At 47.1% G+C, this 12,875-nt stretch overlaps 1 protein-coding gene across 4 annotated transcripts in view; it reads right to left on the bottom strand.

The window, feature by feature from the left end:
* WBP1L (WW domain binding protein 1 like) overlaps positions 1-12,875 on the bottom strand; it is a 76,242-nt gene that overhangs the window by 11,790 nt on the left and 51,577 nt on the right. For all 4 annotated transcript variants that reach the window (XM_009245751.3, NM_001132605.1, XM_054521593.2 and 1 more), the window contains 1 exon segment: positions 6,487-6,589. In XM_009245751.3, coding sequence (XP_009244026.1) covers positions 6,487-6,589 — 103 coding nt within the window.

The following is a 12,875-nucleotide window of genomic DNA, read 5'->3' as shown; positions in this document are numbered from 1 at the left end:
TTTGGGGGAGAGAATTTAAAGTGTTCATCAGATTTTTAAAGGAATCCTTGATCCAGAAAAAGTCTAGATTCACTGAACCAGAAGTATAATAATAATAATAAAAAAAAAAAAAAGAGGACTTTTTTTTTTTTTTTTGAGACAGGGTCTCGCTCTGTCACCCAGGCTGGAGTGCAGTGGTGTGATCTTGGCTCACTGCAACCTCCGCCTCTTAGGTTCAAATGATTATCCTGCCTCAGCCGCCCAAGTAGCTGGAACTACAGGCATGCACCACCACACCCAGCTAATTTTGTATTTTTAGTGGAGATGGCATTTCACCATGTTGGCCAGGCTGGTCTCGAACTCCTGACCTCAAGTGATCCACCCACCTCAGCCTCCCAAAGTGCTGGGATTATAGGTGTGAGCCACCACACCTGGTCAACTTAGGAAAAATTTTAATCTTTTAGCTAGATTTCAAAACCAAGGAAGAAGAGTTCATTTTTACATTTTTTACTTTTTTTAATAGAGTGCTTCACAAATTTGCCTGCTATCCTTGGCTGGGGCCACACTAATCTCAGTATCATTCCAATTTTAGTACAGGTGCTGCTGAAGCAAGCACAAAGAAGAAAGTTAAAAAAAAGGAAAACCTGGCCGGGCGCGGTGGCTCACGCCTGGAATCTCAGCACTTTCGGAGGACAAGGCGGGCGGATCACGAGGTCAAGAGATGGAGACCATGCTGGCTAACACGGTGAAACCTCGTCTCTACTAAAAACACAAAAAGTTAGCTGGGCGTGGTGGCGGGCGCCTGTAGTCCCAGCCACTCGGGAGGCTGAGGCAGGAGAATGGCGTGAACCCAGGAGGCGGAGCTTGCAGTGAGCCGAGATAGCGCCACTGTACTCCAGCCTGGGCAACAGACAGAGCGAGACTCTGCCTCTAAAAAAAAAAAAGGAAAACCCAACAAAAGACACACCAGAGACAGAAATATGACCCTCCTTTCCCCGACAAACACACACCGACCAAGAAACTACATTCCTCAATGACAAGTTTGAAAATTGTGAGTTCACTGTGGGGTGCATTTGTCATGCTAAGCAAAATGGAAAACATGTTTTTAAAAACAATCACAGTCCAGTGTAGGAACTGAGTCATGTGTCCCATGACTACACTACAAACCCCAAGAGTTCACTACAAACTTGGGAAAACACCACTCTTCAACTGGCAGGAAATTCCCCATTAGGAGGCTCAAGCATACTGTAAGTGGGCTCTCCTCCCATGCTGCAGCACGGTGGGTGACTGGCTCCCCTGGCCCTTCCTCACTCTCAGCAGGGGCTCCTGCCACTGCCACAGTGGAAAAGGTCTGAATTTGGGAAATGAAGACGTAAGAGACTCGCAACTTCATCTGAAAGTCCAGCCAACTTTCCTACAAGCATGACTGCAGATGTGGAAGAGAAAAGGCAGATGGCCTGGGTTCAAAGCCCAGCTTAAAAACACATATTCTAGCTTTGTGACCTTGGTCATTTTGGTTTTACTTCCCTCATCTGTAAAACGGGGAGAATAAAGGTCTCTAACTTATCTGGTCACTGTGAGGACTAAATGAGTTAATATATGTAGTATATGCAGAACTATGCCTGATGGATGGTAAGTTCTTAGTATGTTTATTGTTGTTGTTACAGGCTTAACCATAGATGGGAAGGGTTTCCTTTAAAATTTCCTTTCAATTTCCCTTTTAACCCCCAAAAAGTATTCCATAAAGAAACACAGTGGTGGCTCATGCCTGTAATCCCAGCACTTTGGGAGGCTGAGGCAGGTGGATCACTTAAGGTCAGAATTTGGAGACCAGCCTGGCCAACATGGTGAAACCCCATCTCTACTAAAAATACAAAAATTAGCTGGGCATGCTGGCGCACACCTGTAATTCCAGCTATTTGGGAGGCTGAGATGGGAGAATCGCTTGGACCTGGGAAGCGAGATCATGCCACTGTACTTCAGCCTGGGCGAGGGAGTGAGATGCTGTCTTAAAAAAGAAAAGAAAAAAAGAAACACAGGTTAGGAACAAGTCCAAAGTCTGCTTTTAGGTTCTGTTCTTGGCACTGGAAACTCAGTCAACTCCTATTTACTGAGCTCTTGCTAACAATGGGTATCTTAAGACAAACTAAAACAAAATAAAACAAAACAAAACAAAAAAAAACAGCAGGTAAAAAACGAAGCTTGGGCAACATGGCAAAACCTTATCTCTACAAAAAAATACAAAAATTAGCTGGGCATGGTGGCACGCACTCATAGTCCCAGCTACTCAAGTGGCTGAGGCAGGAGGATCCCTTGAGTCCAGGAGGTTAAGGCTGCAGTGACCAAAGATCACGCCACTACACTCCAGCCTGGGTGATAGAGTGAAACCTTGTCTCACACACAAAAAAAGAGGAAGGAAGGAAGGAAGGAAGGAAGGAAGGAAGGAAGGGGGAGGTGGAAGGAGGAGGGGGAAGAGGGAAGGGGAAAGGCTGGGGGAAGGGTAGGGGAGGGTGGGGGAAGGGGAGGGGAGGGTGGGGGGAAGGGGAGGGGAGGGTGGAAGAAGGGGAGGGGAGGGTGGGGGGAAGGGTGGCAGGGTGGGGGGAAGGGTGGCAGGGTGGGGGAAGGGTGGGGGTAGGGGGAAGGGTAGGGAAGGGTAGGAGGGAGGGGGGAGGAAGAGTGGGGAGGGAGGGTAGAGGAAGAGTGGAGAGGGAGGGGAGAGAGGAGGAGGGAGATGGGAGGGAGGGAAAGGAAAGAGAGAGAGAAAGAAAAAAAGAGAGAGAATGAAAAATGAAAAACAAGTTGGGCAGCATTGACAGGATTTGCTAATAGCCTGTTTCGTGTCACTTCAGGGAAATTCCACTGTCCAGAAACATACCCCTCTCCCTCCTAAAGCCCAAACCAGGGGAAATTGATGCCTGGATGAAATTCTCCCAAATGATCTCAAGGGCAGAAATTCCCAACTTTGGTCTCTCCCTGGAAAATGTAGCTTGCCGAGTGGAGAGAGCCCCGGGATGAGAACTGGGAGGAGCGGCTTTGGGGTTTGGGCCACTGCACATCTTATCTCCTCCCTGCTGGATTACCTTCTGAAGGGAAGAATTCTGTCTCTCCAGTTTCCAGCCCAGAGGAGGTCACAGCATCAACTAGGAACTTGTTACAACTGCACATTCCCAGGTTTTTTAATTCTCAGTTTTGAATCAAAAGCTCTGGGAGTAGGGCCCAGAAGTGTGTGTTTTCGGTAGCCCTTCAGGAAATTCTGATGCCCGCCAAAGTTCAAGAGCACTGGAATAAGGGTTTGCTGCATGAATAACTGATGGAATGATGAATTAAAGTACAGGTGCCATAAAAATGCATGGAGATAATACTAACAACGATCAGGTCCTTACAGCCTCAACTACTACCCCTATAAAATAGGATCTGCCGTTCTCATCACATGCAGGCCCAATAACTGGTTTAGGTTATCAAACATTGAAAAGACATGTGGGAAAGGTTGCCGGCCAGAGCTCAGGTCTACGTGTGCTTGTGTGTCTGTATAAACTGTGTGTGTGTGTGTGTAAGTATGTGTGTGAGAATTGAGAATTTTCCTCAGCACACAGGAAAATTCAGTTTAGTAGAGGTAAAGGGTGGGTAGAAATGGCATTTTTTCCCGGAGGCCTTTCCTGTAGGCAACTATAGTTAAGGAGTTGCCCTGTCTGATGAAAACTCTGCCAAAGGATTTCCTGGCTGAGGAATTTTCTTTCCAAAGGAAGGTGGGAAGGAAATCAGCCCAAAGCCCATGACTTTCACACTTCAGGCAAAGTTGAGAGGCAGTTAGAGGGAACAGGGTTGAAAGCAACAAAAAGCGCCGTTTTGATGAGAACTTCAGGTGTTTGTTCCAACATCAACCTCCCTCCCATACATGCCAGGCAGAAGCCAGGACCTCAATAAAGAGGGAGATCGGAGGACTTCCTGAGAGGGGCGTTTTGCTTTTATGCCTCCCATGCCTCCGGAACATGGAAAACACGTGCCAGCTTGTTTAATGGGGCACCTTTTCTCTCTGTCTAGACACTGCTCTCTGCTGGGCCTCCCCATTTCCCAAATGCCCATAGCTAGCGAGACACTTAGCTGTTCATGCAGCTCTTTCTCTGACTTTCTTTAAGCCCTTGGGGTGAGGCACCTGCTTTCCCAGACTACCTCCTTGCCCTCTGGGTCTCCCTGTCCCCGCCACTCCACCCCCCTGCCCTGGCTTTGGTGACCCAATTCAGGTGGCTCCTGAGTCGGCTCTGCCAAAAGCCCAGGAGGCTCTGTCAATCTGAGATGGGGCCATGAGCCACTTCATTCCTTTTCACAACTGATGCCGCCTGGCTAGGACCCAGAAAAACAAACTGCAGCTCTGTGGCTTTTTGGCAGCCCAGCTTCGATTTTTGTTTTAACAAAGGGTGGGAAGGAGAATTTGAACCCTGTGGTTATCTGCATTTTAAAACATTTAAACAGAGTCTGTCTACCTGCTTGGCACTGTGTGTCCTCTAGTAAGTTTCTCAGCCCCACCCCTTCTAAAATAGCAACAATGACTGTGACCTCCTTCACTGCTGCTTATATATCTGCAGGTCTGGTGGGGACATCTTGAGCCCTGTGCTCTCCTGCACTGGACTGCTCCTGGAATTCCTCAGAAAGGCAGATGAGCCCATCCTCAGTCCTCAAAAAGGAAAGGCGAGGGTGAGAGAGAGGTCTTGTTTGGAGGAACCACTCCTGTTGGCTACAAATACAACTGCATTTCAGAGGGAGAGACCTCCCAGCCAACAGTCTAATTTCCTTTCTGGCCCAAACAATAGTCCTGGCTGCTTTCTTGCCGTATCACTGACACAGGGGTTGATGGGGGGATGAGAAAGGGGAAAAGCGCAGATAGGATGGTGGGGGCAAGGTCATGGTTTGACAAACCCGAAGTCTGTTTCCAAATGGAGGCAGTGATGAGGGCTTAGAATCATCTGGGGAAACCGCCTGCAGTCTCCTTTCTCAAGAGACAATTGTAAGAACTACTGCAATGTCGGTCACCTGGGGCCTCCCTGTCCTAAGCACCACCCCCCCCACACCCTCTCATTCTTTGTCCAGCATCCTACACTGTCTCGTCTGAGTTCCAGGAAGGTCAGAGTACAAAGAGTGTCAGTTGAAGCAACCTTGGGTCACTCCCTGAAGACCCTAACGCCATCACCACTGTCGTGCAACTTGAAGAAGCAAGTGGTTCTGGCTTCAGTCAAACCAGTGGCAAGACAAAGATGGTTTCCACATGGCATTTTTTTTTTTTTTTCTAGATGGAGCCTCGCTCTGTTGCCCAGGCTGGAGTGCAGTGGCGCAACCTTGGCTCACTGCAACCTCCGCCTCCCAGGTTCAAGTGATTCTCCTGCTTTAGCCTCCTGAGTAGCTGGGACTACAGGCGCACACCACCATGCCCAGATAATTTTTGTATTTTTAGTAGAGAGGGGGTTTCACCATGTTAGCCAGGCTGGTATCACTTGGGCTCAAGTGATCCACATGCCTTGGCCTCCCAGGGTGCTGGGATTATAAGCATGAGCTACTGTGCCCAGCCTCCACATGACATTTAGCTGACAGTGAAAGGTTAGGTACACTGGAGAATCCTCCAGAAGCTTCCATGTGAGAACTGGGTAAGAAATAAAAGGAGCTGAGCCTCAAGACTCCCTCTCTCCAGAAGGTCCTCTATAGGCAGGGACCTAGGGAAAGACTGTTCCTTTCCGAAGGACCCTCAGAAACAGAGGCACTCCATGAGGTTCTATGGGAAATTCTGGAAGCCCCTGTGGTCCTTACAAGAAAATGGCATAGTGACCATCTAGAGTGGCCTGGCATTCATAGTAGCTTGGCTTGCAACCTCTCTCTGCAAAAACAGCAAGCCAGCCAGGTGCGGTGGCTCACGCCTCTAATCCCAGCACTTTGGGAAGCCGAGGCGGGCAGATCACGAGATCAACAGATCGAGACCATCCTGGCCAATAAGGTGAAACCCCATCTCTCCTAAAAATACAAAAATTAGTTGGGCACGGTGGCGCGCACCTGTAGTACCAGCTACTCAGGAGGCTGAGGCAGGAGAATCACTTGAACTCGGGAGGCAGAGGCTGCAGTGAGCTGAGGTTGCGCCACTTCACTCCAGCCTGGTGACAGAGCGAGACTCCGTCAAAAAAAAAAAAAAAGGCAAACCCGGGCTTCTGGGCTGGCCCAAGGAAGGCTCTAAGTTGTCAGCTGCTCAGCACACAATGGGGAGGGGAGCCAGGAGAGCCTCAGGCAAGAGCTTCTGCAGCAGACCTGGCTAAGACCATATTCTCCAGTCTTCAGCTAACAAAGTCCAAAGAGCACCAGAACTCTCTTCCTCTACAAAGGAAGCACTTATGGAACCCATAAACAGATTCCACTCACCAACACTGTCCCCAAGAGAATCCAAAAAGGGCTAATGCCCAGAGTTTCCCACCAAGCAGAGGCAGTAACTGGGACCCTGGGATACTGAGAGGCACCCGAGCAAGGACTTACACCAGAGTTCATAGTAGTAGTTGCAGCACTGAGACTGTCCACAGCAGTGTCCTGTGTCACAGATGTAGCTTTGATTGTTGGTACCCACACAGGCTTCCTTATCCTAAAAAATTTAAAAAGCATGTTAGCATATTAAATGACAGCTTTTGAACACTTTCCTTCTCATCACTGTCCTCCTGGTTGTCTATTCACCAGCCCCCAAAATAGTTTGTATCAATGTTTATTCCATTAAGAAAAACAACTTTGGCCAGGTGCGGTGGCTCACACCTGTAATCCCAGCACTTTGGGAGGCCGAGGCAGGCAGATCGCGAGGTCAGGAGTTCGAGACCAGCCTGACCAACATGATGAAATCCCGTCTCTACTAAAAATACAAAAATTAGCCAGGCGTGGTGGCGCGCGCCTGTAATCCCAGCTACTCAGGAGGTTGAGGCAGGAGAATCGCTTGAACCAGAGAGGCAAAGATTGCAGTGAGCCAAGATCACGCCACTGCACTCCAGCCTGGGTGACAGAGCGAGACTCTGTCTCAAAAATAAAAAATAAAAAAGACAAACAAAAAAAAAACTTTAAAAGATTTACACAACAACAACAGAGTTTAGGGGAAAAAATATGGTTTATTAAAGAGGAGAGGAGATTCAGGGCACAAAAGCAATTGGCGGAGTGAAGTTTTCCTCGGACAGGACAGGAAACGGCTGCCTCACTTTCTTTAGGTCCAAGTAGAAACATTTCATGTTCCAGTGCTAACCTCAGCTGGTAGTAGGGTGATGATTCTCTGGTAATTAGCAGTACATTTTAAATAAAACCGGCTTTTCTGTGAAACTTCCCGGAATAATTAATGCGGTATGTATTCTAGGATTAGCGTCTGCTCAGTTATCCCACTCTCCTTTTTAAAACACTTGCTCTCCAAGGTTAATTCACAGTGTGATCCTAAAGAGGGCAACAACAAAAAAAATCTACAACTGAAATTCTTTACTTTTCAATAAAGGGCCAAACTGCTCAGATAACCCAGTCCAATTTCAATCTGCTAGATCATTTTTGCTTATTGAAAAAGAATCCTGACTGGATCCAGGATTCATACTGTCCCTTGTCAGGGACACTCACATAAAGGGCACTACTGAGTGGCCATCTAGCAGTCTGCCAAATTCTGTCCACAGCACTGGTGGATGAGGATGGAGGGGAACTTTAAAAAAAAGTTTCACATATAAGATATAAAATACCTCCCAGACCAACGTTAACCTCAGCCCAAAATGTACTTGGGGCCACTATGCAGATGACGAAACCTGTAAGGCATCTGCTATATATGGCCTTCAACATTTCTTCATTCTAAACAATAACACAGTCACTTACTGGACGCTGTCTTTGTGCCAAGCATTGCGTTGGGTTCAAGGGATACAATGATGAATAAGACATTGTCCTTATCCCCAAGAAGCTCAGAGTTAAGAAGGAAAAAAGCCCTGCTCAGCAAATAAACTAAAGCCACAGTACTTGCGGCGACTCAGGCTGGCCCTGCCCACAGTGCACATCCGGCGGACGGCTGCCAGTGGAAACTGAAGTCACATGGTCGGCTCCTCCTCTCTGGGCCATGCTTTACTACACTATCTACTTGGCCAAGGGTATACACCAGGCACTCCAGTGACTGTCTACAGGGCTAGAGGCTGGGCAGAAACAGGACTGGCACCTGAAGCCACACAGAGAGGACAAGAGAAAGCACAGGGCTGAAAACCAGTTCCCTGGCTTAGTGCATGTTTCCACCATAAATCTTTAGGTGTTTCTTGGTCTTAAAAGCTTTACATTCTGATATGAGAGTTTAGAAAGAAGGAAACAAGAAATTTATAAACTCTGACAATGAGGCCCTCACAACATTGCACACAGAGTTCTTTCTATGTGCTCCTTCCCCTGCCGCCCTCCCGTGCCCACCATAAGCGAAATGAGACACTGGCTATCAAGTTGGATTTCTCATACCATCTACTTAATCCTGTACTAAAAGTGAAAAACAATGATTTCTACTGGCCATGTATGCCATTCACACCATCGTAGTTGAAAAACCATTAAGTTGAACCATCGCAAGTTGTGGACCATCTAAATATCCTGTCCCCTGTACTTCTTCCTCCTTCCGTTTTCACCATCCCGTGCCCACCACAAGCAAAATGAGACACTGGCTATCTAGTCAACTTCTCCTCTGAAGCCTGGTGCATGTGGAAAAAACAGATCTATGTTTGCTACTTTGGCCAGAACACACACTCTTTGACTTCAGAGCAAAACATGCCTTTCATAAAAATATCAGAAAGTTTCTCCCAAGTTTACCAGGCCCTGCGAATGCCATTCTTCTGGCACTGGCTTGAAAGAGCACAGTTCAAAGTGTCCACATAGTTTCTAAAAGAGGCAGTGGTGCCTACACTTGGCACAAGAAAGAATCCAATGACACTTCTGTCTCAGGAAAATTCACCAGAGGCGGCCCAGGCTCGGAACACACGGCTGTCAACTGGTCCTAAGTGAGACATAGAGTGGAATGCATTTGAAATCTAAACAAGTGGCATCCTCATGACCTACTGCTGTCAGTCAGCTTTTCTCTCGGATCTCCTGTGCACTGAGGCAGGGGGCCTAGAATAAACAAGACCTCACTCTGCTTCACCGTTCTGCCTCTGCTTTCCCAGGGAGAGCAGAACAGTGGAAGCATCATTTAATCCAGTGTTCCTCAAACACTTTTTAACACAGTACAGAAGTTTCTCGGCTTACGATGGGGTTATGTTCTGGTAAACCCATCATAAATTGAAAATATCGTCAGTCAAAAATGCATTTAACACAGTTAACCTACTGAACAGCATAGCTTAGCCTAGCTTACATTAAACATGCTCGGAACTTACATCAGCCTATGGTTTGGTAAAATCCTCTAACACAAATTATTTTACAATAAAGTATTGAATATCTCATGTCATCTACTTAATACTGTATTAAAAATGAAAAACAAATGATTTCTACTGGCCACATATATCAATTGCACCACCATAAAGTTGAAAAATCATTAAGTTGAACCATCACAAGTTGTGGCCATCTATGTATCTAGTCCCCTGTGGTCCTTGGTTACGGGAACTGTCATTTTCTGCTGCAGCAGTACGAAAGAAGGTGGACTTCTAGCAAGGAAGAGGTGAAGGAGGATTCAGGAGATAGTGAGATATGAGTGCCAAAGTGAGTTCCTTCAGAGAGACCTGCTGGTGTCAGTCAATAGTGGTGTGGAAAACCCAGGAGCCTTGAGTTTGGCCCCAGCTCTCCCCGCCCACCCCCCCCCCCCACTTTTTTCTTTTTCACTCAGAGTCTAACTGTCGTCCAGGCTGGAGTAGAGTGGCCTGATCACGGCTCACTGCAGCCTCGACCTCTGGGCTCAACTGATCCTCCTGCCTCAGCCTCCTGAGTAGCTGGGACTACAGGTGCACACCACCACACCCGGCTAATTTTTGTAGACCCCAGCTCTATCACTACACAGAAATGAACTTTAGGCAAGTTACTCAATGGCTCTAGGTCTGGTTAAGATCACCCGTAATGTCTCCTTAAACTTTCTTTTGTGGGGGTGGGGAGGATGGAGTTTCACTCTGTTGCCCAAGCTGGTATGCACTGGCGTGATTTTGACTCACTGCAACCTCCACCTCCCGGGTTCAAATGATTCTCCTGCCTCAGCCTCCCGAGTAGCTGGGATTACAGGCGTGAGCCACCACACCCAGCCGTCTCCTTCAACTTTAAGGTTTTATTATCCTCCCCATCCCCTTTCCACCCTGACATAGCAGCCTCAAGCCAATGCAACATGTCATGAAATCTATGTCTCCTCTCATGCAAATCCACAGCAAAGAACAATGGTGTGGAAATGCTGCCTGGTGCTCTTCCACCCCTCCTTATATGAGGAGCCTAATTGTTGCACACCTAGGACTCAAACACCTCCAGGTGGCTCAAGATCTACACAAAGCCTAAGTAGTTAAGAGTTCGCTGGGGCCAGCTGTGGTGGGTCACGCCTATAATTTCAGCACTTTGGGAGGCCAAGGTGGGCAGATTACTGGAGCCCAGGAGTTTGAGACCAGCCTGGACAACATGGCAAAACCCCATCTCAACCAAAAAAAAATAATAAAATTAGCTGGGTGTGATGTTGCACACCTGTAGTCCCAGCTACTTGGGAGGCTGGGGTGGGAGGACTGCTTGAGCCCAGAAGGTTGAGGCTGCAGCAAGCCATGATTGCACCACTGCACGCTAGCCTGGGTGATAGAGCCAGACCCTGTCTCAAAAAAAAAAAAAGGGTGAGCTGCATCTGGGTTCAAAGCCCAGCTTTTACAGTAGGGCTATTAACTGTGTGACCTTGGGCTAATTAAATTCTCTGAGCTCCTACTATCAACATTATTCTGTGAGCCACTATTGCTGAGCATGAAACACCATCCAAAAAGCACTTTGCCTTCACTCAGAATTGTTTCAGAACAGCCAAGTTCTCTGTGGCAATGTGGGCTACTCCAGACACATGAAGAAGAAAAGAAAAAGGAACTGGAAAGAATGCAATGGAAAGGTCAAATATGAAAAATTCTCAGCACCCTTTATGATTATCCTATGCTTTTACTATTTACGTATTTATTGGAGACAAGGTCTTGCTCTGTTGTCCAGGCTGGAGTGCAGTGGCACGACTGTAGCTAGCTGCAGCCTCAAACTCCTGGACTCACGTGATCCTCCTGCCTCAGCCTCCCGAGTAGCTAGGACTACAGGCATGTGCCACCATATCTGGCTTTTTTATTTTTACTTTTTTGGTAGAGGCAGGGTCTCACTATGTTGCTCAGGCAGATCTCGAACTCCTGGCCTTAAGCAGTCGTCCCATCTTGGCCTCCCAAAATGCTGGGATTACAGGCATGAGCCACCACACCTAGCTTATGCTTTTCTTCCAAGCATCTTCAAAGCACATTACACATTATTATATTGTTTAGGCCATCCTCATGGAACTTACAGTCTAATGAAAGATGGTAAAATAATTACACAGATAAAACTGCGACTACAATAAATGTTGGGAAGGAAAAGTGCAGATTAGGTGACAGTGAGTAAAAGATAAGACCCAGGAACTGGTCAAGAAGGTCCAGAACAGCTTCTGGGAGGAAGGTAAGCTTGAACCGAGATTGACAGTATGGTTAGAAAGTCAGTAACTAGGGGGCGCGGTGGCTCACGTCTGTAATTCCAGCAATTTGGGAGGCCAAGGCGGGCGGATCACTTGAGGTCAGGAGTTTTGAGACCAGCCTGACCAGCATGGAGAAACCCCGTCTCTACTAAAGATACAAAAATTAGCCAGGTGTGGTGGCACATGCCTGTAATCCCAGCTACTTGGGAGCCTGAGGCAGGAGAGTCACTTGAACCCGGGAGGCGGAGGTTGTGGTGAGCTGAGATCGCACCATTGCACTCCAGCCTGGGCAACAAGAGCGAAACACTGTCTCAAAAAAAAAAAAAAAAGAAAGAAAGAAAAAAAAAGAAAGTAACTAGGAAGAGGACAGGGAAGAACATCGCAGGCAGAGAAAATGCTACAAGCAAAGCCCTTTGGCTAGATGGTAGGAGAAGTAGATAGGGAAGTTAGGTAGGTAGGGACCACTCTGTACAGGGAGGTGACAAGATCATACCTGCATTTTAAAGATATCATCCTCCTGGCAATGTTTTCATTTGCACAAAACTCCATGGCTAAAACAAAACCCCAGAAATGGCTAAAACAAAACCCCAGAAAGCTAGAAATGTACAACTTGTCAAAAAGGGACTTTGGTGCATAATGAATGTGCTTACGCTGACGCCTTTCACCTCGGGAATGACCATGGTAGTGGCTACTAGGAGCCCCATCTATTACAGGAATGTGCCTTCAGCCCCGGTGCCACAGTGACCAGCTCTGAGAGGCAAGGCACACATGGTTACCAAACAGAAAACAAAGGCACAAAGAAGAGACAAGCAAGACCAACACCAAACTGGAAAAAACATTTTTACACTGGAAAGGATAAACAGTATGCCTTTTGCACATATGCAAAAAATTATCTCCTCTCTTTGGTGGCTGTATAAACTGTGGGACTAACAACATTTTCCTCAACAGTTTCCACATCTTACAGTTGCTATTCTTAGCTGAGCCACTGTAAAGGTCAATTTAATCAGCGTAAAAACTTTCTAAGTGCCAGCATAAAAGACAGACTGGGCAGTAATGTTTCCCCAGGCATGGTTTTAATCTGCCAATTTATGGGTCTGGAAAACTCTGCTAGCAACTGGCTAATGGCAACAGCGTCATGTCCTTAGGAAAACATTTTAAAGTTTAAGAGTGAAAAATAAGAATTGAAGTCCTTCCTGGGATACTAAAGCACAGGACACCAAATATCTTGGCTGCTGGATATGAATTAATTTGGAGCATC

Source organism: Pongo abelii, chromosome 8, assembly GCF_028885655.2.
Source record: "Pongo abelii isolate AG06213 chromosome 8, NHGRI_mPonAbe1-v2.0_pri, whole genome shotgun sequence".
Lineage (NCBI taxonomy): Eukaryota > Metazoa > Chordata > Mammalia > Primates > Hominidae > Pongo > Pongo abelii.
The sequence above is the reverse complement of the archived record's forward strand: the minus strand, read 5'-3'. Positions and strand labels throughout refer to the sequence as shown.